This window comes from Chaetodon auriga, chromosome 16 (assembly GCF_051107435.1).
Source record: "Chaetodon auriga isolate fChaAug3 chromosome 16, fChaAug3.hap1, whole genome shotgun sequence".
In the NCBI taxonomy this organism is placed as follows: Eukaryota; Metazoa; Chordata; class Actinopteri; order Chaetodontiformes; family Chaetodontidae; genus Chaetodon; species Chaetodon auriga.
Genome location: NC_135089.1, coordinates 22,132,468 through 22,160,375, shown reverse-complemented (window position 1 = coordinate 22,160,375; position 27,908 = coordinate 22,132,468). Strand labels below are relative to the sequence as shown.

The window sequence follows — 27,908 nt, the reverse complement described above, 5'->3', positions numbered from 1 at the left end:
AAATATATAAACAAGAATAACAGCAGTTTGTTTAAATATAACAAAGTATAACTCAATATATAGTTATATAATATATATAATATTATATATTATATAATACAATATAATACAATATAACTCAGTATATAAACAAGTAGAGAGTGGTTCAAAATATAAAACACGAAGTGCAAACACAAACGACAAAGTTGTAAAACAGCCTCATCAACATTAGTGTAAAAGAACAAAAGAACATCCAACTCAACATTAAAGTTAACGTGAACAGATGTAGTTGTCTTGTTTCTAATAAAGTAAGTGTCTTCTGCCATGAGAATGAGGTACAATGCACGAATGCCCTACAGTGACACCACCCTAGCTTACGTGACTTTTTCTTGAAGCAACAGCAAATATATGTACAAGCTAGAATGTTAGCACTGTTGGTTTGCTAACGACTGTATGCTAACAGCTTATGATAACTAGCCATGAGCTGGCGTCATAATACTACGACTCTCTGGTTAAATATCACCAATAACTAGGCAAGACTAGACAGACAGACAGAACCACGAATATGCTCAAAAGGCCAACCGGAACCTGTTATCGTATAGATCGCGTTTGTGGGAAGATTTTAAATGCGACACCGGGTATCTGTATTCACTTCCGTAAACACGCGGTTCTCTTCCTCTGTGAAAATGGAACTCACACATGCGCTTGCCTATGTGTTGCGTAGTCGGGCATTTATTTTCAAAACATTGCAATAACTTTGCAAAAAGCATTAACATTGTTCTTCAATGTTCGCCTGTTAATGTCCTCGCCGAATAACAATGAAAACATCGTGTCTTGTCCTCGACAGCTTGGTCTTTTAGCGTGTGGACAGCTGACATTCGAAGAACAAGCGTTAACGAGCTTTTCCCAGTGAAACATGGAGATAGACGGTCGGGACTTTTTGAACACTCCTCCTGTTAAGACTGTCAGGTTTGGAGGAAATGTTGCGGAAACGTTAGCTAAACACAAACAGGTGAGTGGGAACGTTCTGTCGCAGTTATTTACCTGTTGCCCCTTTAATAAGTTGCGCCTATTGAAGTGCTGCTCTTCCTGTTTGAAGGGAGACTCCGGTGACTATGAACTGCTGAAGCATCAGCTGGCTGATCCTGAGATAAAGGTACATTGAAGCGTCTGTGTGTTTGTGGTGACCTGAGATCTGTGTTTTTGTTATTCAGTTAGCTCTCTCCTCTGACAGGATGCTCAGATCATCAACTGGCTGCAAGAATTTCGGAGCTGTGTGACCCAGCTGACCAAGGACCATGAGCAGCTCATCTATACTGTCTTGGTGAGTACGGAGATCCAAAGCTTGAAGAGTGCTTGTTGTAGCTCATCATATACACCAGCAGGGTGACAAACCAACACCTGTACCATGTTCACAGCTAATATGTTTGGTGGATTGATCAGTTAGTTAGTTATTGATGAATTTCTTAAGTTATTTCAAAGGGAGAAGCCAAACATTTGCCTATTCCAGCTTCTCGAGATGTGAGATTTAGCTACTGACAGACATTTGAAGATGTTACCTTGAGCTCAGGGAAATTAATTACTGACTCATTCATGGAAATAATACATGTTTATATCACTTTTGGATTGATATGACGAGGAACATTCATATCACAGCATGAAATCACATTCACCATGAGAGAGGATGATTCACTATTTCAAGACAAACTGCAACAATGGCTACATCTTCTGAAGCACTCGCCCACATCTTCCTCGTTATGAGACATCCAATTTCTGTCAAAAACACTGGACAAACTATGACTCTGCCCGTGGGCATACTGAAGCTCTGCTGTGGCTGTGTGTTTTTCAGAGGCTGCCATGGGTCGGCCGAAGCCAGGCTGTGGTGGAGGAGTACATGGCCTTCCTCAGTAACCTGGTCTCAGCACAGACTGTCTACCTGTGTGCCTGCCTCAAGATGGTGGTCTCCCACTTCACTCCCAGTAGGTTCCCCTGGCCCTGAAATATGAAGTTTAGAAAGTACAATAAAGTGATAAGGAATTCAAACTCCCCCAAAGTAGGATGTCAAAGTAGGAAAGTAATATTAGTTATGGAAATGTTACTAATCTGTTTCCTGACTGTCATCATTTTATGTTTTCAGTTGGGCGTGTGCATGTGAAGGAAAAGTCTGGACATTGATTATATAATGTAGTTACTCTATGCCGCCATCAGTGACTCAAAGACATGTGTTTGTTTCCAGAGAGAGTGATCATCTGTGAAGGAGGAGTCGATATCTCAGATTCAGATGATGAAGATGAGAGTAAGTTTCATCTCTAATTTCAGATAGCATTTGCATGTTTTAAGTGATTTCTTCAAACATTAGATATTCTCTGTGGCTCAGGACTGTCAGTGTGTTTTCTGTCCGATCACGGTGTGGAAGTGGTGCTTTGCTGCTTGCTGAGGTTTGGGGAGGTTGGGAGGGAAGAGCAGTAAGAACAAAGGGCGTGTTAGTGAATATTAACATCCTTGTCCTTAAATTTTCTTGTTCAATACAAATGGATTGACTCAACTGCCCCTTTGATTTGTTCAGACCTTCCCAGAAACTTTGATCAGTGTCACCAGGCGTTGCAGCTCATCGCCAGATACGTCCCATCGTAAGTCACCTCTTATTCTGCCAGTTTTTGTCTTCTTGTCTTGGTTTTAATGTTTTTAGTCACCAAAAGTAAAGATTTGGCTTCATACTTTGCTCCGTGCAGAAGCTGAAACAAACCAGCTATGAATTTTGAATGTGTTTCTCTTAAATACACTGATCAGTAATCTGGTTTGTTTACTTCAGCACATTTATTTGTTCAAGTATAATATTTAACAGAAAAATGGGCCAATACCACAAGACAAAAGAGCGCCATTGTTTTTAACATCACTTCACCTTCATGTTTCTCTCCTGCTTATTTTTCCTGACTTTTAATGTTAAGATTTAAACTCCGATTATCTTTCATCTCCAGTCCTGTGTGATAAAATGAGGAGCTGTCTAACATTGTGTGGAAATGAGATGAATTGCAGCTGTGCTCATTTACATCTGCAATCTTAGTTGATATAATCGTATCAACTAGAATGTGGAGACCAATGGTAATTGGCCACATGCTTAGTAAATATCCCCCTATGTGTTCTAAAACAGCAAATTGTCTTTTCTCATGTTTTATCTTTATTAGGAAAAAGCTCTTAAGCAAAGTATAATATATGTGTAAGAGACAGGTGAGACAGAAACTCCTCTACACCCTAGAACTAACACCATTTGTGTAGGAGGAGGCATACGGTAGAATAATATACCATCCTTTGTCAGAAAATCCATTAATACATACATGTGACTTTATCTACACAGGGAATGAAATTAGCATGACAGAGAAGTTTTTCTTATTAATATTATTTAGAATATATTTAGAAATAGTTTGCATGATAGATTCCGTATTTCTTCCATCTGGTACCGCTGACTCACTGCTCACAATTCTGAAGTGTTCTACATTGATTTCAGAAGCGGCAGACAGAAACATTGCATGGTCAGTATAAACGTTTAGTGACCTGCCACAGTGGCAGGAGAGGAAGAAGAACTTCATTTCAGATGATGCATACACATGTTTGCTTATGTACAAATGAATGGACGTATGTATTATTGTTTTCACCCTTGTTAAGACTGATTTGCTTTAGTTCATTTGAAAGTAGCAGCTATGCTTGTGATTGCTAACAGAAATCCACGTAAATGAACAAATATGTCATTTCACTCATATCCGTAAAGTAAATGGTCTGTATTTATATAGCTTTTGTAGTCAGACGACCACACAGCACACTTTTACAACACAAGTCTGTATTCACCCATCCACACACACATTTGTACGGCAGCTAAGCCGCCTGCTCATTATGAGCGTTATCCAAACACACACGCTCACACACACGCAGCATCTGGAGCAATTTTGGCGTTCAGTGTCTTGCCCAAAGATACTTTGACATGTAGACTGCTGCATACAAGAGTATTAATGAAAACCAGTACACACTTTGCATATTTATTTTAACTCATCACTGTCAGAAAGTATTGTATGGATCATTTTTTGTGAGAACGCTGTCTGCCTTTGCATTTTTGAAAAGACAGTGTCAGCATGTATTACTGTGCATGGACAGTATGGTTTTCATCAGATGGTCACGTCCTGCCCTTGTGTTTTGTATTGTTCTGTAAAGGTTTGCTCTTTTCTTTCAGCACGAGTCACTTTCTGATGCCCATTCTGCAAGAGAACTTCCCCTTCGTCCAGAAATCCTCCAGAACGCTGGTGAGATGCTGCTGAGCGTGGCTTCACATCACAAACAGACACGGGACAGTTTTGATTATTGAACCCCGTCACACTTGAAGGTGACCTGGGTTTATACTGTCAGGAGCCTCGAACAGCATCAAGTCGAAGAATGTGACGACCCAGAAAACAGGATTACTTCAGTGACATCAGGAAACAGACAAAAATCAGTGCTCCGCTAATCAGAGCAGTCAGACAGGCAGTGAAGTATGGAGAAATCTGATCTGAACACGTCACTTGTTCTGATCAGTGAATTTTGTTCTGCAGTATTTACACAGTAATGTTCTGTTGATTGATATTTTGTTGTTGTGTACAGGAGTGTTATGTCCACAACCTCCTGAGGGTGACCATGTACATTCCGTCAATTCGACGAGACGTGCTGGAGTTGATCATCGGAAAGATGCTCAAACTGGATGTAAGTGATTAAACTTTAAATAACTGTCAACACAGCTGAAGTGCTTTCCTGTATAGAAGTGAGGAAAAAGGCACAGTTTCATATTTAACTTTACATAACAGGAACTCTGCAGACGGTGGATCTGCTCTCTCTGAAGACGTTGAAACAGAGTCTGTTTTTCTGCAGTGAGGTTATCACAGCGTCATGTTCTTCGTATTTGAAGCAGAGAGTGTAAGAAGCATTCTCAGGATTAAAATGTTTACTCTTGTGCTTCTGGTATTTTCTATGGTCTATTTCAGTAACTATTTTGATGTTTTATGTTATTTCATCATAAGAAAAGTCTCTACTGTCCCAGAGTTACATTGGTACACATACGTGATGTCTTCCACTTGAAAATAGTGCAGTTTGTGTGTCTCCTCCTGTCTGTAACAGTGTGTGTGTTATGTTTCAGGTGAGTGCATCCCGGTCAGACATTGAGGAGGCAGAGGAGAATGCAATGCAAAACCAGAGGGCAGAGGAGCGGACTGAGGAGGGACTCTTTGACATGGTAACAGCCAGCGCTGGTTTACTGATGGTTAGGACTACGGTCTTTTAACAGCAGCACGTGACACTAAAGCTTATCACAGATGTAGTACTTTCTAAATAAAGAATAAAAAAATGACAGGCATCAGGCATTATGCATCGAGCACCACAGCAGAGTTCAGCACTGACAGATGACTATAATACTATAATACAAACCCTCAATTACATTACTACAGAAAGACCCACGTTTACTCCTTCAATGGCTGAGATTCAAGGATGCAAGAAAATAATACATTTGGTACATATTTAGCAAATCAACTTCAATGCAATGTAGAGAAACCACTCATAACAACAGTTAGGAATTCACAATCACCTCAAGCCATAAATGAGACTTTCCACACCTTGTATAGTAACCTAATGTATATTTCCCCCAAAATAACCTGCAGCCACCACATTTATCCACAGATCAATGCTCCATTAGGACTCTCTGAACTTCACTCTTCTCTTACACAAAGGCCTCACGATAAAGTGTGTGGACCAAATGGATCCCTTTGTTGGATCCTTCTTGGAGACACTGAACCTGCTTTTCCTTTGAATGATAACCGTCTAGTTACTCCATATCATTTGTCAGCACTGATGTAAAAGTCATCTCCAAGTATTGGCATCCTGGTTTGAAACCATAATTTCATCCGCAGTGACCAAACCAGCTTTATCAGGAGACAGCAGTCCACTAACAGTGTGACTGGCAACACATCCCACAGTGTAACCCAAGAACGACAGCCACAGTTTCTCTGGACTTATTTGAAGCTTTTGATGCAGTAAACTTCTTTTTAGTGTCCTACAAAAATGGTGCTTTGGAGAGCTGTTCATTGACTAGAGAACATATCATGAGATAACTACAATGTACAACTACATGAATTCTGTGTAACTTGTAGAAATTGATTTCTGATACAGATGACAACATACGCCTAGAAGTAATCTGTATGTAATTCCACATGGAATGCACACCACTCAATATAAAATGCACAAAATAGGTTTCCCAACACAGACCAGTGTCTTTGTGGAAAAAAGGTTGAGTGTAATTCTGGAGTGAAATACAGAAAGAGTTGAACATGAAGTTAAAGTTGTAAAAGGAGTAGAAATGTCAGTTGAAGGGAAATGAGCTGGAATTGACAGATGAGCTGAAAGACTAATCCGTGCAAGTGTAAGAACTTCAAAATATGTCAATTGAAGTGACAGCAGAAGTGTCGTCTCAGTGGACGTGGGATAGACGAAGAATTGACCCTGATTCCAAAAATGTTGGGCTGCTGTGTAAAACTTCAATCAAAACACAATGCGATGATTTGCAAATCCCTTTTGAACGATATCCGATGGGACAGTACAGTACAAAGACAAGAAACGTAATCATACTGGTAAACTTTTTTAGAAAATATATGCACAAATTCTGAATTTGAGGCCTGCAACATGTTCCAAACAAGTTAAAGCCAGAGGCAAAGGACTGGGAAAGTTATGGAATGCTCAAAATGCCAAAAATGCTCAGTTTTTCACAGGAAAGGATGCAGTGATGTTCACCACTGCATGAAAAACTACAGTTTAAGAACTACTCTCAACACAGAGTTGCAAGGAATTTAGACATTTCCCAATATATAATCCACTATCAACAAAAAAAAACCCAACTAAACTAACTAAACTGATCAGTTTGAGAATTAAATATCTCCTTTGTCCTGTCTTCAGTTGAATATAGGTGAAAATGGTCATTTATGTTTTACACAGCACCACAACACCTGTGGTTAAGACTGAAATGTCTGCAGAAAAGTCTGCAAGAAAGTAAGTACTCTGTGTGTGTGTGTGTGTGTGTGTGTGTGTGTGTGTGTGTGTGTTTGTGTGTGTCAGGATGAGGACTTGTCGGCAGATCACCCCCCCATGATGGCTGTGACGGCCCACCCAGTGGCTGAGAGGCTGGACACTCTCATGGCTGTTCTGATGGCTTATGTCAAGGATGTCTGCCATGTGAACGGTAGCTGAATAACTCTTTATGGAGGCTTGGAATGAGTAAACATATGCTTGAAAGAATTTCACACAACACGTGTTTGAATCCAAGAACATATCAGTGTGTTGTCTGTGTTTAGAATCCTTTCCTTGTGCAGTCAGTGCTTCTGGCTCTGCAGTGTGTCACCCTCTGCACTCTTTGTTTTCTCTGTCAGGCTCTCTTCATGTGGAAAGGACTAAGGAGCTATACCGCGATCTGTTGACTGTTTTTGACAAGCTCATTCTGCCAACGCATGCTTCCTGTCATGTCCAGTACACACTCTTTTACCTCTGCAGCTTCAGACTGGTCAGTATTTCCCTCACTCACAAAATACATTCTTTTTCTTGAAGTTGAGGTTTAGATATTTCGTCTGCTTTGATGCATACACTCCTGAGATGAGGTCTGTCCACAGTCCTGTTTGTGTTGTATTGTATTTTCTGTGTCCCAGGCCTTGGCTGAGGCCTTCCTGGATCACCTGTGGAAGATCCTGCAGAGCCCCTCTCAGCCTGCTGTCCTCCGCCAGGCTGCTGCCGGATACCTGGGAAGCTTCTTGGCCCGAGCCAAGTTCATCCCTGTGCTGTGAGTCCACACGAAGGCAGCTTAAAGCCGAAGTGAGCACTTCATTCCTCAGTAACCATGTTTAACCTGTTGTTGTTCTAATCCACTGTCCCCCCCTCTCGTCCCCCCTCCTCCAGCACTGTGCGGGCCTGTCTGGACCTGCTGCTTTCCTGGATCCATCGCTACATTGACAGCCAGGACAGAAGCGACAGGCAGGCCTGCTGTGACATCAACCTGCACGGGCCCTTCTACACCGCCTGCCAGGCCGTCTTCTACACACTCATCTTCAGACACAAAGGCATGCTGGAGGGCAACATGAAGAAAGGTAGACATCACTGACTGATTATCCATGATGATTATCAAATCATTGTTTTTTTCAGTATCCTAAATGAAATGTAGATTTGTAACAGGTAGTAACAGTTGAGTCCCCCTGTCCTTGTGTGTATGTGTCGGTCAGGTCTGGAGTACCTGCAGAGTCTGAACCTGGAGCGGGTGGTGATGTGTCAGCTGAACCCCCTCAAAGTGTGCCTGCCTTCAGTCAGCAACATGTTTGCTGCCATCACCAGGTACGTGGCCTGTCTCTGCTCCGTCATCAGCGCCAAGCGTTTGGCATGAACTGTGCTGATTGGCTGTCATTGTAATTGTGACTCCTGGTTTCTGACCATGTTCTCACCAGCTGCTGCGTTATCCATGTTATCTGTGTCCATGTGTAAGGCCCAAATAAAGCACAGGTACCTCAAAAACTGTAAATACGTATGGTACTTGAGTAAATGTGCTTAGTTACTTTCCACCACTGCCAACTTGATTTTAAATAGTACAAGTGTTTGAAAAGCTAACATAGACGCCTCAGTACCTGAATCCAGATGAAGTGTCATTTTGGAATTGCCAGATGACACAAACACATCCAAGTCATGACCAGTCTGGAACCAGTGTTGAAATCCTACATTAGGCCATCAGTTCAGTGGTGGACAGTTTGACAGCATGAGGGAGTTAATGGAATCATTGAATAAACCCAGTGTGAAGGAAACCACAGCTCTGCACCAACATGCCCCCACACTCACTTATTACGAGCGTTCCCCACCCTGATCATCTGCTGGCTTTTTGTTGCAGGAAGTATCAGGTGGTGTTCTGCTACACCATCATAGAGAGGAACAACCGCCACGTGCTGCCGGTGGTTCGCAGCTCTGCAGGGGGAGACTGCGTGACCACCAACACCAACCCTCTGGACAGCTTCTTCCCCTTCGATCCCTACCTGCTCAAGAGGTACGCTGGCTCTTTATTCTCTGCAGTGAAATGTCTTTGGGCAAGACGGTGACCTTTTTACTCTCTAATGTCCTTTGACTCCATTTTCCCCTCAGCAATGGCTGAGTGGAAATTTTTGCTGAAATTATATGGATATATTTTTAGAAGCTGTGAGGGGATTCTGTAAAGGTGGTGCTACATGTTTCAGTGGGGTGGAGAATAGGCAGGGATTCAAGCAACAGGATCTCAAAGATTGTGTGTTTGTGTACAGGTCCAGTCCGCTGATTGAGCCTCTGTACCAGGTCTGGGAGGAAATAGCGGACGCAGAGCTGCTTCCCACCAAAGCAGGCCGACAGGTAAATGGTAGATGGACTATATTAATACATGGCTTGTCTCGTCTGACTTAAAGCGCTTTGCAACACAAGTCAGCACTCACCTGTCCACTCACACACTGGTGACAGAGGCTACCGTTCACTGTTCACACACACTCAGACGTCCTGTGCAGTATATATGACATACAGAATGTGCTGTACAGTTAGCGTATATGATCATATCAGAAAAAACACAGAACCGAATGACTGATTGCACTTAAACTGTGGTTGTGGTGGTTCTGTCAGGGCTCGAGGGAGGACGAAGATGACTTCCTGTGTGGGGAGACGACCCAGACCGAGTGCATTGTGGGAATGACACCCAGCTCCTATGACTCAAACCTCCGCAGCCCGAACAGTGTGGGTTCACCCCCCATCACCTTCCAGAGACCATTCTAGCCCCTCATGGTCTGTCCTGTTCTCATGGACCCCACCCTGGTTTTGATACACACTCTCTGCTCTGAGGCCAGAAGCTTTTGAGGAGCAGATGTCCCTCTGGAAACAGGGTGGGACCTCTCCCTCCCTCAGCAGACAGACTGTTCCTGATAATCCACATTTCATTTCATATCTGTGGACTCAGACACAGACTGAAGAACACATCAGCCTGTCACGTGTCAGGATTCAGGTTAGCAATGTTGATGTGGCAGCATTTATTCATATAAGAATACATGAATACAAAAGTTTGTTTAAGGCAGGCATTGGACTACACGGTCTGATTCGGACTTTTTCATCATTAATAACAGTTCGGGCCATGTCGACACATGTAAACACTGCATAGCAACTGAGACAAAAGCAACAGTGTGAGCGAGAGAGTCTGAACTCTGTAGACTAAAAAACTTTCAAAGAAACATCTGGGAGATCTGAGACAATCGTATGCTTTGAACGCACGTTTGATCCGTCACGATGAGCTCAAGCAGGTCTGAGACATGTCTTCATCTCACAGTGAGCCGTCTCAGATGCTTGACATGCTTCATTTTCACAGAATACACTTCTAGCTGAAGCACCTTGGAGATGAGTGTGAGACAGGACGACTGCAACCAATGAAAGTGCTGCAGGAACCTGCAGGCAGCAGACACACACAGCCACGAGTGATACCACTACTGCAGTAAGAGTCATGAAGCAAGCTTTGTGGGAAACATACAAGAGATGAGATGACTTCCCAAGATGCATCATAAATATGCAAAATAAGCCACCACAACCAGCAGAAAGCAGGAGCAGCAGGTCGAGCAGCTCAGCACGGAGGATGTGGAGGGTGGAGGCTGGTGATGGTCTCAAAAAAGATGCAGCCTGTTATGATTTTACAGCTCAAAATTCAAGTTTGTCAACACAAAGCACAACCAGCTGCTTGAATGGATTTAATGTAGTCTGTCCTTCAACAATACTCACATGCCCACATGTACTTCGAAAGAGCACTTTACTCCATATGAGACCTCATCAGTCTGAGTTAGATGGATCAAATTGATACCTTAAAAAAAATGAAAGCTTGTTTTAGAAAAGCCAATTTTCTGTCTTGTGTTTATTTGCTGTGTTGAAATCGAGGAACACTAACAAACTGTTTCTTCAAGAGTTTCTCCCAAGCAGACCTCCTTGGGAAGAAACTCAGTAGATGTTTTGACAGAACAAAAGATGGATTTTGTTTGCACTCACTTTCATTGGAATTTCTTTAAGAACAGCTACATTGCTACCTGTATGGACAGTAAAGTGACCAAAAGTGCTTTCAGTGTGCAAGTTAGTATTGTTTTAAGACAGATTATCCTTTCAAACATTGGCTCTTACTGTTCTCCGGTTCCTTCTAACAACTGGTTTTAGTTAGGCTGCCTATTGTAATTAGTTTATTTATGTTTACTCTGTTTTTTTCTGTTTGTGTGCTGTGCTCCTCTGTGACATCACTACAGTTGTGGATCTCTCAAACTGGAGCGATTTTGTCATCAGCACACCTTATCTGAGATCAGCTCTGTAGCACAGTGTTTTGCTACTGTTAGCAGTGGAAATAAAATGTAAGGAAATTGCAATAAAACCACATTGAATCCAGTCATCAGTTATTCCTTTAATATAAAACAGTAACAGAAAGATATGAGGCCACACCAAAGATGCAATCTGGTTGAAGTACAGGGCGCGTCAGTGTTTGTGGAAGCATCTGCAGCTGTCCCTAGAAATAAAATGAATGTTCCTCGTGGCCTATGACTGATGTCTGCCTAGACTCTGTGACTACCAAACACAAGTTTACACAGCAGGAGCTACAGTAACATTAAAGCCACTCCCGGAGGCAGGAGACACATCAACATGAACCATGCAGTGATACAAAGCCACAGATGACAAACACTGCTCAAGTCCAACATCTCTGAATACTTCACTCTTCGCCTTTTATACATGAATAGTGGCACAAGGAGAGTTAGCAAGATGGAAAAAGGGACAATGGTGCTTTTTTTTCCTACTTTTTTGCTCAACAGTTCTTCTGTGACAGAGCAAACAAATGATGGTGTGTGACGGAGGCAGATGGCAGTGAGTTATTATGACACAGGAAGAACACCCAGCTCTGGATTGTCCTTTATAGGCAAACAAGTCCCCCTTTACATGCAGTCCATGGAGTGAATTGTGTGTGTGTGTGTGTGTGTGGTGGTGGTGGTGGTGGTGGTGGGAGGGGTAGAAAAGAGGTCAGGGAGGAGTATTAACATGGTTTACAGCAGCATGTGTGTGTTGTGGACTCGATCATGCAGCTCCTTCAACACCACCTGCCGTCAGAGTGACTGAAACGTTTTATTTGGCAGAGCACTTCTCATAGAGACTTCTGTACATATATTATGGTCGAATGATGACAGTCCTCGGGTCACGGCTGAGTCCATCATCCCACTCTGAACCCTCCAGAAAGACTGGGGAATATTTCAAAGGAAGACACTACTTAGATGTGTGCAGCTAGCTTTGGCATTAAAACTGGCTTTGTTGTGTTCAATCTGTCGCTGTGAACTACGGATTTGAATTCATTGAAATGTTGTTCTTATTTTGAGAAGGTGTTTGGATGCTGCCCTTTCTGTTGACTGGGGTGTAGTCCATCGTGGGTTCAGCTGCTCATTCAGCCTCTTCTGCCTTCCCAGGTCCTCTCACGGTCCTGTCTGGCTCTTTGTCGCTCACATATCATGAGGGCTGACATCTGGGACTGATGCTGCCTCCAGTGCACCCTCTAATGCTGCAGGTCAATTATAGGAGGACAGAAGACAGGTTTCAGCGCATATAGTAACAGTAACAATCATTTGTCATCATCGCTGAACTTTGCATCATATAAAAAGGAGAAGAGCTTCTTTGGGCAGAATCTCTGTAAAAATGTCATATTTAAATCAAAAATGTACCTTTTTATTGTCAATATCATAATCCACACCCTGCTGAAGTGTCATAAGGACAGTCTGATGTGACCTAAACTGATGCACTGGACAACATCCCACCAATTCCATTCATTTAGATATTAACCTCAGGTATGCTGATCATGGTGATTTTATTCTATTGAGCTACTGAGTGTCCTTCACACCATGCTTCTTATATCAAGGTCACCTACGTGCCTGATTCTGACTTTTTTCTGGATAGTAAAATCAGCTGGTCTCAGTCCAGCACTGTGATCCATGAAAATTAGCTGCAGATTTGGTACTGACAGTTAGTGGCTAATAGCCAATCAGGCCAAATCCTTCCCTTTTCCCCACAAAATATCAAACATATTTTATCAGAGAAATTGTGTGTGTGTTCCAGAGAATTTCAGTCTGCCAGCTGCACCTTTGTCATCAGCAGTGAGGGTGCAGACTCCTGCCACCAGCTCTTTGGCCTCCACAGCCAGTTGGAAGGCAGGATCAGGAAGCGGTGACGGGGTGTCAGGGCTGTCGGTGGCTGGAGATGACCTGTTGCTCCTGATATACATAACACACACACACACACAGGAAGAGTGGTTACAGCAGGATTCTTACTGCAAAGCTGTGGGTAACTAATAATGCGATGTTGAGCAGTTGATGATCAGAGTCTCGTACCAGCCTTCTCCTCCAAGCAGACTGGGTGTTGTCAGCACTTTGTGGACGTTCTGAGGACAGAGACAAGACAAGAGAAAACAGTTTTCATATTACCACTGAACCAATACAGATGTCAGGTCTCATGTGAAAGTAAAAATAGACACAGCAAAATTCTGGAGGTCGAGGTGCGTGATGTACAGACAGTCTGCCTTTCTTCACAGGACAAAAACACTGACTTCATGTCAGATTAATCTTGTGTTCACCATATTAGTGTGATGTGCATAATGCTGCCTGCTCTCACTTACGACTTACAACAAATCACAGACCACAGTTCTTAGCTGCTACCTTTATGTCACACTATTAGCTCTTTATTTCTCTGTGTGTCACTGCTCTAATTACAAGCTGTTGGCAGCTGTAGTAAAAATGTCTCATTTAATACTGTCAGATTTGTTCCATGTAGTCCACTGGTTCATGACAGCAGGACTTCTTATTGTTTGGTAACAAAGCAAGAGTAGGAAAATAGAACCCATATGTATGAGTCATACACATGAACCAGTCCCACCACTTTGTAGGAGTCAGGGAAGGAACTCCACACATCTGGCTGGTTCATTAAATGTGACAGAGAGCTGCAGTGTATCTTTCAGCCACTGGGGGGCAGACTGGTAGCACATATTTTCATTGGCTATCTGTTGAATCCAGTGTATGAGTGTCCCAGTCCACATGGATTATGAGATGTGACAGAACACATGCTGATTGTCAAAGAGACATTTCCCATCTACTAACAGTATTACTGGCTGATTAAGTAATTAATTACTTTGATAAAACACCACTGGAAACCATAAGGAATCATTCTAATTATAGAATCTCCCAAACAGGCTGCTGGCACAGACGTTGCTGTGGGCCTGTCAATCCTGAATTTGAAACACGCCTTCAGAGATCTGCAGCTGAGGAGGGGGTCTCTCTCTGCTGAGCTGCTCCTTCTCATAACTAACAGGAGCAAATAGTACATTTGTTGGGGACTATTTGCAGTGGCAGATTAATCCACTAGTAGCAATAGTGCATATCAGCCTTTGGATACACACACAATACTGTATAGGATAAGTTCATTACTCACTGTCTCCATGCATGCAATCTGTTGACAATAAGAAAAATATAGAATATCACCTGAGATGGACAGAGGTGTGAGTGTGTATTAAAGTTGTACCTGTGCAAAGCCCAGCAGTTTCTTGTTGGAGATCTCAAGCTGTTTCCGGCTCAGCTCTGACTTCTTCAGCTGGCAGTCGATGGTTGTCAGCCTCCTGTTCAGCTCCTGAACGTCCTCCTGACAAGCACACATCACACACATCCAATCAATCATTTGTGTCAGTGAGTGCTCAATAACCGCTGGAACATTTGACATACGCGGCATCACTTTCTGAAATGGAAAAGAATCAGTATGTTTTTTTTGTTTTTTTTGTCATTTGCAGCATCCTTAGCCAGGTCCAAATTGAAAACATGCATTTTAACAGTGGGTGGAAACTCACGTATTGTCCTCTACATGAATGCAGATTACAAACAGCAACTTTCACTCTGTTCTTTATCAAAGTCAGGATTCCATCCAAATGTAGTGTAAACTTTAACCAAAGGAAATCTACATCTCCACGTCTGTTATGTGAATATTAGGTTCATGGAGATAAACAGTTGATGGGACTAATTCTCCAGTCAGGTGCTATTAAACTTCTGCAGAAGATGATGACACAATGAGCTCAAACGACTGAAATCCATGTGGAAAACATGATGGATATATGCTTGTTTCTGTTGGTTTCATGTATTAATGTGAGGAAGGTCACAGTCTCGTCATCACCCCGCACAGTCTGACGTCTTCAGCTCTTCACTGGAAATGATGAGTGATATTTAAGTTGCATGCTTCATGAATGTCATCAGTTATTCCATTTTGTTTCCATTGCAATTTGTCACATTCTACTTTTATTGATATGCCAAAATCCCCCCCTCTTTTCTCATAAAAACAGGTGAATGGGAATGCACTTATATGCAGATTTATAAGAGCAACTTTCAATCTGGTCTTAATCAAAGGTCTCTAGAAATGTTGTGTCTGCAGAGACAAGGAAGGATTAACAGGAGAGAAACAATGTAGTAAGGAGGGAAGAAAGGAATGAAAGGAAGAAGGAAGAAGGGGTTGAAAGAAGTTCATGGTTGATCAGACTGTGTATTTAAACTCATCTAACCATGTGATCATGTACTCAGCAGCTGTCACATTGTTTTTTGGACCTCAGAGGACTATGGTGAAGAGGTTTCAAACACTTGCTGTCCTCATTTCTGTTATTCTCTCATCATCGTTGTCACTGGATATTGCTTGATCTCACAGCTGTTTCCTGCGAGGCTGTGTGCCAGAGTACAGGCAGAGGATTTACCACCTGAGATGAAAAGCCACAGGTAGTGAGTCAGTAAGCCTGAGAGCCAGAGGAAATAAACATAAAGCCTTCCTTTCATCAAAGCAGCCTGCTGGTGAGAACAGAGGCACAGCTCCGTGGCTCAGTCGGCAGGCTGTTGGAAATGCAGCTTGATGTGTTTCACAGAGATGTGGCTCCAAAAGGAGGCGGCACACTGATGGTGCTGCAGGGCCTCCAGCTTGTGACGGAGGATGGAGGGAAGAAAGAAGAAAGGAAAAGCTCGGCTCGATGTTTTTTAAATTCCACACGATGTCATGTGCAGACAGAGGATTCATGCCTGCACAGCTGTTGGCTCTGGTCTTGACTCCATTCAGTCCAGAGAGGTTGTTCTCATACACAGCTACTTTTGCTGCAGGTGATACGGTGCTCAAAGTGATGCCATCCTCCAAACACAACCGATTTTTAACAAGTCTGTCTTAGGAATCATGCAATGACATAGAAGGTAAAGGGGGAGCTCTATATATGTATAGATGTAATATGTAATAATGATGTAATAGAGAGGCTAATAACACGCAGCCTGTGCTCATACACAACATGTGGCTACATGTCCTTGCTGCGGTGCCTCCAGAGATACCACATGGGGACAACAAGAACTGTGACTGGCCAGCTTGCGTTTCCTGTCACAAGTTTCAGGCATGAAGACAACATCATCTGCTGATTTTCACTCACACACATCTAACAAAGACATCTTTCACCGCAAACCTCCCACTCACCATGAGGAATAAACAGGATTATCTGATGGATTCCAAGTGTCCAACTCCCACTATTGTAAACTAAATGAAATGTAACCACAGTCACTGCGGGCATTGGAATATAATTCAAGTAGAGCACAGTCTGATCATGTATACATCTGTCTAATGTTTCCGTGATGATGATGATGATACATCGAAGGCAAGGGCACACACGTTGCAAGAGCTTGAAGTACATGAGGTCACAGAACAGTCGGGAAGGACTATGTGTGTTTTCTATGTGTAGAGCAGTTCAGCATAAAATGCAGCTTCTTTCAGTTGTTATACGTGAGGCATACATTACGTGGTGTCAGATGTGGCAAAGAGAACCAGCATGGATTAACATGTTGAAGTTTAAGTTTGCCAACCTGGAAGAATGGGTGAAGTGGACGCAAAGATTTTTGTGCTTCAGGACAGCTCCAAGTGAAACAGAGAGGACAGGGGAGTCCAGGGCTGCTCGCTCATTTATGCGATGGGCGGTGAAGATGAAAACATGTTTATGAGGAACTGAAGAAAGACTATCATGCCGTTTACCAGGATGAAATCTAATATTTGAAAGGGCATACTTTTATGAAAGGAGACAGAACCTGGTGAGAAAGCAGAGACATACACAAGAGCTCTGTACCAGCTAGCTGAGAACTGAGTTTGACGGCAAAAGGGACGGGGAGATGTCTCAGAAGTCATCCAGTAAATGCGCCAGTCTGAGGAGGTTGCTAAACAAATAAACCTCCAGTCAAACCCACCAGAGCTACAGGTGCAGAACGTTAATGGCAGAGATGATGAAGGGAGAAACACAGGAAAGGAAACACAGCGTGAGACACAACAAGAGTCCCAAAGCTCCCAGAACTATGATGAAAAAGAAATGCTCTGCTCTAAAGAGTAAATGTGCAACAATGAGACACATCGTTCCAAAATACTGGACAAGTTGACAGAGAATATGGGACAGTTTCAGGTTCTGGGGGAAGTCAGTGAGGCAGCAAGGCCGGACAAATGGATTGTTACTCTTGACATGGTAAATGCACCTTTAACCTTTTAGATGGCAGGAGCAGATGTCAAGCTCAGATGTATAGGCTGGTTCAGAGAGAACACTGTCTACAGAGGCAAAGAATATGCATTTCCCATGTATGTGATTCAAGGAAACAGCAGCTGTTTGCTCAGTCACCCAGAAGCAGTTAAAAAAGGAGAGTGGAGCATGTCCGAACTGTGTTCAGAACCAGTGGCCTGCTAAAGACTGAACCTGTTAAAATCATTCTCAGGGAGGATGCTCAGCCATGTATAGTGCACTCTGCTAGACTCATACCACTGCCAGGAGCGGCACTGCTGGAAGAAGAGGGCATCACTGTGAAGGTGACACAGTCCACAGAGTGATGTGCCGCTATGGTCCCAGTGCTAAAGCTGAACAGAAAAGAGCTCTGATGCTGTGTAGGCCTAAAGAAACTCAACTGTGCGGTGAAAAGTATGTGCAACACACAATAGAGGAGCACAACAGTGACAGTTCAAGCTCTTCTTAGTGATCTTCCACTTGTTACATGTCAAGCAAACATTCCATCCACCAACCCTTCTACTTAATTTGCATACTGAGAGTTGATCAAAATACGAGCAGAACGAAGATAACGAGAGTGTTTCCTAGTATCAGGTGTAAATGGAAACAGATTGCTAAGACAGAGATCGCACAGAAGACAGAAATAGTTAGATACCTGCTTGAGACTGGCTTTGGTGGCCTCCCCTCCTCGTGCTTGCCTCTTACTGGCCAGCTGGTTCTTCAGGTCTTTGATCTCAGCCTCCAGCAGCTGGATGACCTCCTCATAGTCCTGCTCTGCACTGCTGGCCTGCCGCTGACCCACCTCAGCCTCAGCTGCCTGCAGACGGCTCTTCAGACGCATGTTTTCCTCCACAGTCAAACATGCTTTCTGTGAAGTGCAACAGAATGTTCCGTGGTGAATACATTCCTGTACAGCTATGAGTTGGATGCATAATAATTCAGGCGCCTGTAGCTGACTCTTTCATTTTACATTTCTGCATGCAATATGTCTCCACGTCTCTCACCTCTGAGGTCTTCTGCAGCTCCTCCTCCAGGTTTTTCTTGCTGTGCTCCATGTCCTTCAACATCACCTGCCAAGAGAGGCAGCAGATGAAGCCCAGGAGGTTTTTACAGCTGTAGTCATCAGGTCAGTGGGTCTGAGCCTTCTGTAGCTCAGTGAAACCAGACTGAATAACAGAGGAAACTCTTCCTTCCTTTCATTTGGTTAGCATAGACATGTGTCAGTATGCTAAGCATTTGGCTTTTTTGACTGACAAGAAGTTGAGAGTTTAACGCTGAATATGATCATTTTATAAAACTCAGATTTTGATGCTGTTCATGCCACATGTCGTATGTGCATTCTGTAATGGCTTCACTACAGAGTAGTTTTCATTGTTAGTGGCAGAGTCCAACTTTCCCACTTGGAATTTAAATTGCGTGGCTTTTCTTATGAAATGCAACGTATTTGTCACTGAGATTAGTGATGACTGCTGCTGATCATTGAAAACTGCTGAAGGACAGTTTCAGTGGCTTTAGTCAGTGAAGGCTTTCTTAAATATTGTAGGGAGTAATGGAATTAACGAGGAGTAAACTGTCAAGGATTACAGTGAAAATATTACAAACATACAGCTCATTTTTGCTGATTGTGCAGAAGGCTAAAGTAAAACTTCACACTCTGCTGGCTCAGATCTGCAAAGTTTCTCCAATGTTCCAAACTCCTTTCAGTCTGTTTCTCAGCTGAAGGCTAAGACGCCTCAGGAAATCCTGCTCAACAAATAGTTGAGTAAATTCCAATTGTTTGATATAATTTTAGCTGTTTACAGGTCACATAAACTTTATCAATGACCACTTTGTGTGTGTGTGTGTGTGTGTGTGTGTGTGTGTGTGTGTGTGTGTGTGTGTGAGTGTGTGAGCTTGTGTGTATGTGAGTGAGTGAGTGTGTGTGTTCACCTTGAGCTGCTTCATCTGGGTTTGCAGCTGCTTCACCTCTGTTTGAAACTGCTCCATCTCCTCACTGCTGTAGCTGCATTCTGATTCATATGTCTGCACAGACACACACACACATACATACACACACACACACACACACACACACACACACACACACACACAGTCACACACCTAATTTCATTTCATTTAATCTGTAAATGAGTGCTGGATGTGAGAACCTGTAAGAACTGCTTACGGGGGAGTGGAAGGCCGATGTGTCCATCAAACTGGCTGCTTCGTGATAGGAAAACATGAAGGGACCCGCCCCTAAACCCAGCTCCTCCAGGTTCTCCTGGAAGATGCTCCGGGTGGCCTCCACGAAGTCTGAGAGTCGACAGACAAGCACAGATCGAAATGTTCCTACTGATAACACGAAGGCCAGGCTCATTTGACATTTACATCATTTGGGGAGTGTTCCTAAAATGCCCTGTCCATCTGCATGCCCTGTCTGCCTGTCAGTAAACAAGGCTACTGCTGTTATCTTTATTAATGCAAAATGAAGAAAACTAGTGATCGTGACAGCAAACCATCTGAGAAACAATGCATGGAGGGATTTTGGATTTGACATCACAGATGGAAAAATGAGAGATCAAAGAGACGCTGTTTGCTGATCGTTAAATGTAACTGTGTCAAAGTCGTGTTCGCTTGTCAGTCAAGTGAGTGGAGGCACTGTGACCGAACCCAACCCCACTTCTAACACACAGTCGAACAGGATTAGGCTTTGTGGGCTGTGTTGAAATAAATTGAAACACATTATGGTCTAATTGGTTCAAACATGACATTTCGAAAAAGTAATTATCAGAGACTATTATCAACAATGTTACATTAATTGTCTGTCTCTCCACCACAGATACACACAGAGAAATACAGAGATGTTTTGTCAGTTGTGGAGTTGTTGTTTTGATTCTGTGGACGTGAGGCATCAGTCGTACAGATACTCCACCATGCTCAGCACAAACATACTTTCCATGTGATTTCTTGTTGGGCAGAATGTTGTGAAGCTGTTTTGTTTCTTCACTTCTAGTCAGTAGAGGCTGACCTGCCTCAAACATACAGTTCAAGGCTCTGACATGCCTGTTACCTTTACACTGGGTGCCATGTTTGTTACCACAGAAACTTACACATGACTTTGCTGTTCCAGATTTTATTTACATATAATTGAAAGCTTCATATCATTCTGGTGTCTGGACTTGAGACCATGAGAAAAGTCAGAATAAATTGATTTTTAGCTGTTAGTTGATATTTTATGTAACTTCAAATGCTTTATATATATTTCTATATCTATAGATATAGAAATATAGATAAAGATATATAGATAGATAGATATACTAGTGTGTTACAGGTGTGAGTATTGAATACAGTCATAGACATGTTGCACTGTCTATTTGACTGTCCGCCTGGCTACAAACAGACAGAGGGCTCCCTTGTGGTTACACAGTGTGACATCACACACAAGTGACACAACCCATAACTGACATGCCGCCGTCACACGGAGCCTGTGATTTGACAGGATTTCAACACAGATATTTCACCTTGCTGTTGACAGAAGTGGAAGCGTGTGTGTTTCTGTAGCTGTGTTTTACCTCCATAGGCCACAGTGCCTTGTGGGTCTGTGGTCAGACTCTGTCTCAACTTCTTCCTCTTCTCTTCTGTGACATCCAACCCAAGGAAGGACAAAGCCTGTGAGATAGAGACAGAGAGATGGACAGAGATAGAAATAAAGATGACACTGGGACATATTTTTTTTTTAGCATGGTGCATCAATTAAGCAGAAGGAGCATGCACATGTCATCAAACTGCAGCACTCTGCAGATTGTGTCGTTTGTGTTATTTTGCAAATCACCACTCTTTTAAATATCTCGGTCACAAATTGTTTGGCATTAAAATAATTGCATTTGCAAGGTTTGGGTTGTCTATTAAAAGTTGTTGACATAAATGGGTTGGATAAAATATTCAAAACATCTCTCAGTTAAACACAATACAGTTCAACAGCAGCCCACACAGCAGCCTCCAAAATGTCATGCAGTCATACAGTTGAATCCATACCTCTGTGAAACAGCAAAACTGAACAGAGAACGTTCACAAAGGGAGGATTTACTGCATCAGCCTCAGCTAGGTGTACCTTAGAAAATGGCAGCTGAGTGTGTTTCTTTTAGTTTTAGTGTAAAACTGAGAAGTCTACAGACATTCTACATTTTGATAGAGTCAACAAATCCTAAGAAAACATCCAAATTCACTGAGCACAACCCCAACCATCCTTAGAATCCTTTTCATGTTCTATATCTATGAAACATATATGAATTATAACAAAAACATACTGCATCAAATGCTTTTAACATAACTATACAATTATACTTTGAGGCTAAAGTCCTCGGAAAAAATGAAATTGACTTCATCCATTGCTGATGAAGATCATGTGACATGATCGAAGGCCCCAGAACAGCTCCTAAATGGACCCTGAGAGCCACAGACAGGTTGGGGAAGTGGGACTAACAAACTGTTGGATTGGATCATTTCATAGGATTTGTTTGTAGCCTCATCCCTTCACCCTTGTGTTTTGTTGGAATAGTTTTAACAGCTTTATTATTTGGCCCTCTACTGCTGAATGTGTAAAAAAAGGAATAACAATTGCAAAATCGACCTTTTTTCTTCAAATGTTTTCTTTCTAATCCCGCGTGAGAACTCAAGTTAGAGTTCATATAAAACTCCAATAACAGAGGTCCCAGTGGAATTTCTGGGGATTAGCGACAGTAATGCTGTGTACACAGTCCTGTCAGTCAATCAGAGAAACAGAGCAGATGGAAATCCATTGTATTAACCAGGTTTTACAGTGCTGGTCTCAGAGAGCCCAAACAGTAGTAATGTGTCATTTTCTGTAGCGGACTTTTAAAGCATCATTCAAAATCAGATTCACAAGCAATTTTCGTTAAGTATGTTTGTTTTTCTTTTTTTTTTTTTTTAGGTGTAAAAGAGGGTCGCGGTATCCAGAATCTGGATTTAGGATTAACTAAACCACCAAAATAAACCAACAATATGGGAACTACAGACACCTTGGTGCGTTTTTGTCTTTGATCCAATGGTAAGATTTGGTACGATTATACATATTATACTCTGATTTAATGAGAACGTATCAACTTTTGAAGTGTTCATTTCTCTTTCCAGTCTTCTTTCTATGGCTTTTTGTCCTTTGTGACATTTCCTCGCCTATTACAGTAGCTCTCAAAGCTAAAAATATCCATAATCCATCTCACTCTGTCTCTTTTGCAAATGAGCCAACAGATCAACAGAGAATTGTCCCTGTATTCAACATTTAAATCCCATTAATGAATTGGTAGATTAGGGTCAACCTATGGCTGAGTGGGATGTGGGCAAAATTAAAATCAAAGCTGAATAACGGTAACAAAACTGTACAGAGGGCAGAGATGGAAAGGCAATGAACAAGGCAGAGGGAAACAGAGACCATCAGCAGGGACATGTGAAGCTGGAGGGCAGGGGTGAGAGGGAGAGCAGGGAGAGAATGTGCTGATAGGGTAAAAATAATGTACAAATGAAGAGCCCGAGTGTGATAGAGCAAGCAGCAAGAGGCTGCGAGAGAGAGATCAATAATTAGATGAGGAGAGAGCTCGGGGGGTGACAGGGAAAAATGCTACACTGTGGAAAAAGTTGCAAGCGTGTTAATCAGAATGAGAAGAATCATCAATGTAAATCTGCTTCATGAAGTTTCTTTACAAACCTAAAGAAGTGAATGCAGAAACATACTGAAAGGGGAGTTTTCCATATAGGCCAAGAGAGCTCTGAACGTTTGATTATCAGGAAAATAATGTGAATCTTTGGATTCACCACATCTCACGCATGTTAGACAGCGCTCTCCACCAGTATCATTCAAAACACTCAACCAGGGATGATCCAGCAGAGTTACACACACCTGCCAGGCTGGCATGAAGTATTGGGATGGATTTTCATGGTCCCCAGAGGATGAATCCTTTATCAAAATGGCAGGTTGCTATTAAATTTACTGAGCATATTCTTTTTTACATCTAATGACGCCGTGATCCTTCCATGTTTACCCTCCTGATAATAACTAAATCATCAGTATGTTGTTTGTTCCATTTATCATTTCAGGCCATTGTCATTTTTTCCTTTAATAAAGAGGACTAACATACTTACAGCAGCTTGTGTTACAGCCATTAGGCAAAAAAATACACGGAAATGCAAAATGTATGTTCTGTGTTGCACTATGAGAGCAGAGATATAATTAATAGCTAATATCCACGCATGATAAAGAGTGGCAGCTTCAGTTACGGTTGTATTAGTTGAGGACACAAATCCCCACATTATACCTGTGTTAAATCAATGCCAATATGGTTTGTCTGATCACTGGACTGAATAAGTGTTATATTTATATTTTCATCTACAATACATGTAAAAGTTTTGACACAATCTATGGCAGGGATCAAGTCAGGTTTTGTCAGGGGGTTAAACATTTCTCCGGGAGGAGGCAGATTCGGTCCATCATCCTCTATTTTCATGTAAACACAGTCTGATGTATTTTAACCCAGTCCACACACGCTTCACACAAATACATGTAGCAGCCTGGCTGGAAAACTACTTCTCTGAGCAAAGGACTTGACTCACCAAGTCTAACTTGTCTGATTTGAGGCGTATGTAGGGGTCCAGTGTTATTTTAGGTTTGGCCCCCGTTGGCGACCTCTGGCTGGTTGAACCTAAAAAAAGGAGGAGGAGGGAGGAGGGTGGAGAGAAGGAGAAGATGATGAAGAGGAAGGAGAAAATATTGTTGATTTTTGCACTGACTGGAAAACTATCTGATATAGAAAAAATACATGTAGAAAACACATTTTTGTATGAGATGTCGAAGCAGGGACAACAGGCCTCTAAACAGAACGAAGAGAGAATGTGATGCAACAGGCGCCTAGTAAACAACAGGAGGAGAAATATCATTGGATAATCTCTAATATCAGACTGGATGGACAGTTATTCTCAGTGGATTTGGTGGAAGTGAGTGGTTGTGGTGATAAGGGAGGTGTGTGTGTGTGTGTGTGTGTGTGTGTGTGTGTGTGTGTGTGTGTGTGTGTGTGAGAGAGAGAGAGAGAGTGTTTGGGTGGGAGGATGAAAAGCAGATGATTAAAAAGAGAGGAGTGGAGGAACGATGGATGATTATATAGATGAGAGTGAGGGGAAACAGTGAGCGAGGGGAGGGCAGACAGCCAATGCCTAATATTAATTTGATGAGTTTGTCTGTCCCGGATTTGTGAGTCTGTTCGCCGTGGCAACAGGAGCCTTTCGTCTGTGTGTGTGTCTGCACACCCCCTGTACTAGATGAGCTGATTTCACAGACTACCCTGCACCACCTCCTCATACCACCCAAAGGATTTGCACTAACCCCCCCCCTTGACGGGTGGTGATGATTGACAGACCTGCTGTCGTGACAACAGCCATACTTTAAACACTGGTTACACCCAGATACCACTCCACATCATACAATTTCTTGTCATCCTAGGATAAAAAAATATACCAATTAGGCTTTTCCATGTCACAATGTGCTAATCCTTTTTGACTCAATTGGAAACAGTAGAAAGCCAAATATTTAACGTTTAACCTCATCTATTTTATCAATTTTTGTAAACAGTGCTAAAGTGAATTTGATGCCAGCAACATGTGTGGGACAGGGGCAACAGTAGGACCCCAGGTGATAATAGTTGTGTGCAAATGGGGTTTCACACATTGACACAGCTATGTTTATCCCCCTAACAGGATTGAAGACCCCTGATGACCAGTTCCCCTGCTGTATAGAACAGGTCAAGCAATGCGTGAGAGGTGGTGTAAGAGAGAGATCAGGCCGTCAGAGAGGTCAGGGCGATGAGTGCGCCCATGTCTATAAGTGTGTATGACCTAATGTAAAAAGGAGAGAGGAGGCTGAAGTTGAAGGTGAGAGCCGGCAGCAGGAAAAACAAATTTAATGTGTCTTCTCATAATCCTGGAAACTACAGAGAAATGATTTATTGTCATGGAATGATGTAACTCTTTTGTATAAAATCATATAAAGCCGGTATTTGTATCTGCTCACCTCACCACAGACTGCTGACATCTGTCATGGCTAGCAACTGGCTTAACCAATAAGAGCCCGGAAGGGAGCTAAGTGGTCACCTAGCACCTAGGAAATAACCTTGACTGTGGTAATCCAGACCAATAGGATTGGGACAGGCTGCCAGGTGGCTTTCAGCTGGGACCCATGGGTGACCCTTAACATTAGAGCTGCCGGCCTTTAGCAGAAAGATGTTTATATGTGCGTTGATTGGATCCCAGTAAAAACACTTGTTACACAGTCATTAAAATTCAAACTTTAACTAGAAAAGGAAATTATTGATGAAGAACTAAAACAGTCCAAACACCATCGTAGCCATGCCTCCACAGTGACTGTTAACAAGCATCATTCATCCCGACCAAGCAGAAAAATAGATCCTCAACTGTTAGACAATTGTTACACTTAATGTGCTGGAGTCAGTCTAAAAATTCTCCAATATCTGCTATCTCCCCTGCTACTGAGAAAGCCTTTGATAAGGTGGAATGGCCATTCTTGATCTCCACCGTATCTTACTTTGGCTTGAACTCTAATTTCATTACATGGGTAAAGTATTACATAAAAAACCAAAGGCTGCTGTGATGAAAAATGGAGTGCTGTCACCCTTCTTTAACCTCTCTAAGGGGAGACGATCCATTTTCATAATCACCCATAACTCTCCCACCAATTGTCTCTCTTGCCAGTAGCCTCTCAGAATCAGTGATGTGTGCATATCCTTCAAGTAACACATATTTAAACTTAGACACACTGTCTTGCTTTTTACTTCAACAAAAAAAATAATCCTTTATCCATTTCTGTTGGCGAAGCTTGAAGCACGAAGCTCCGCATCAACTTTGTTTTCCTGACAGTCGCCATGATGCATTGATATGATTATTACGTTATGTTCAGGCACCACTAGGAGGGACATGTTAGTCTAGTCTTATGTTGTTTTCTTGATTTCCTTTGTGCTGAAGGAAGGTTTTTTTTTAATTAACTTTTTTGTATATCTGAGTTGCTTTCTTGTATTTACAAATTGCCCTGCAGTCCGAATCAAATGGTCTCACGGGCCCTATACAGCCCAGAGGTCAAAGGTTGCCCACCTCTGCTAAACCACGTGGTGCCCAGCCTGTTTGGGTGCACAAGACAGTAGACAGCAACCACACCAGGATGATCAAATCAGAAAATAAAATTTATATTTCAAAAGAGCCAAATGACATAACTGAAACAGTCTATTATGAAGGTTACAGAATACTCTGTATTGCTTTTGTTAAGTCTTTGCTAAAGCAACAGTCTCATCATTCAACTCAACATATTGCCTTGAGACAACCAAAACAAACCATGATTCTAAATTTTTTATATAGCAGACTCCTGTGTTCACTGAACACGGGGCAATGAAATACAGAACAAAATTCATCCTCGTGATCACAGAAGCACATTGACTTTGTGGCTTTAATTAGAATGTGATTTCTTTGGCTCATTACAGATATCCTCCTTCCATTGTTTGTCCTAAATATTGAAAAGTTCTCGTTTGACTATGCTGATGTTAAACTGTAATCAGTTTCAGAGAATAAAAAGTAAGAAAGAGAAAATGTTGGAAAAGCTGTGGAGGGATGCAGGAGTTGGGAGAAATGTTCATTTCTCACATTGTGTAAATCATTTATATGTGGCTAAAGTGCTCAGGATTTAATGCTAAACATATAGCACCAGTCAAACCTCTGAACACACTTTCTCATCTGATACTTTCTTTTTCATTATTTTCTACATTGTGCACCGACACAGAAGACATTAAAACTATGAAAGACCAAAGAGTTTTATATTTTAGATTCTATCAGATCACTGCAGATGAAGATAACCTCCTACAAAGCTTTAAAGGATCGATGATCTCAATAATAATGATATAATACTTCCATTCCACTAAATCAATTAATTATTTAGAAAAATCTCTTTTAATTCTGATTAATCATCCATGAGCTGTGTTGGCTTGGGGTAGAGACTGTTTCATTTGTGTTGAACAGCAGCCGCTTTGCAGAAACACTGAGGATGAGATGAAGGATGAACTGATCTGATCCATCACAACACTCAGCTGTCATGTCTTTTCTGGCTGTCGTCTTCTCCTCGACTCTTTGGGTTTTTTGGCTTGTTAATTGTGTCCTTTATTCACTCACCAATACAGAAACAGCAGTGTTGAAAACTGAAGGTCAATAATAAACTACACCCACTATTATTAATATGGGACTTTTTTATGATCCCTCG

General features: G+C 42.1%; 2 protein-coding genes across 6 annotated transcripts in view; one reads left to right on the top strand and one right to left on the bottom strand.

Moving 5' to 3' along the window:
* Positions 1–655: 655 nt before the first annotated feature.
* On the top strand, positions 656–11,433 carry rrn3 (RRN3 homolog, RNA polymerase I transcription factor). The gene is made up of 17 exons (XM_076752567.1): positions 656–991; positions 1,079–1,135; positions 1,214–1,303; positions 1,829–1,958; positions 2,216–2,275; positions 2,546–2,609; positions 4,202–4,271; positions 4,606–4,704; positions 5,135–5,230; positions 7,099–7,222; positions 7,410–7,540; positions 7,683–7,813; positions 7,930–8,117; positions 8,250–8,358; positions 8,903–9,055; positions 9,306–9,390; positions 9,652–11,433. Exons 1-17 carry the CDS (start codon positions 896–898, stop codon positions 9,799–9,801), a joined length of 1,833 nt encoding a protein of 610 aa, XP_076608682.1. The 5' UTR covers positions 656–895; the 3' UTR covers positions 9,802–11,433.
* A 1-nt stretch (position 11,434) lies between these two features.
* The window catches only part of LOC143334054 (syntaxin-binding protein 4), a 74,929-nt gene continuing 58,455 nt past the window's right edge, over positions 11,435–27,908 (bottom strand). For 4 of the 5 annotated variants that reach the window (XM_076752563.1, XM_076752566.1, XM_076752561.1 and 1 more), the window contains exons 12-21: positions 24,212–24,300; positions 21,160–21,256; positions 19,773–19,900; positions 19,538–19,630; positions 18,613–18,678; positions 18,264–18,476; positions 14,593–14,709; positions 13,410–13,459; positions 13,162–13,292; positions 11,435–12,586 (exon numbers count right to left, since the gene is read on the bottom strand). In XM_076752563.1, the coding sequence (XP_076608678.1) occupies positions 12,528–12,586; positions 13,162–13,292; positions 13,410–13,459; positions 14,593–14,709; positions 18,264–18,476; positions 18,613–18,678; positions 19,538–19,630; positions 19,773–19,900; positions 21,160–21,256; positions 24,212–24,300 (1,043 nt within the window). In that variant the 3' untranslated portion in view covers positions 11,435–12,527. The remainder of the gene's footprint in view (positions 12,587–13,161; positions 13,293–13,409; positions 13,460–14,592; positions 14,710–18,263; positions 18,477–18,612; positions 18,679–19,537; positions 19,631–19,772; positions 19,901–21,159; positions 21,257–24,211; positions 24,301–27,908) is intronic. The other variant, XM_076752562.1, reaches the window with a different exon arrangement.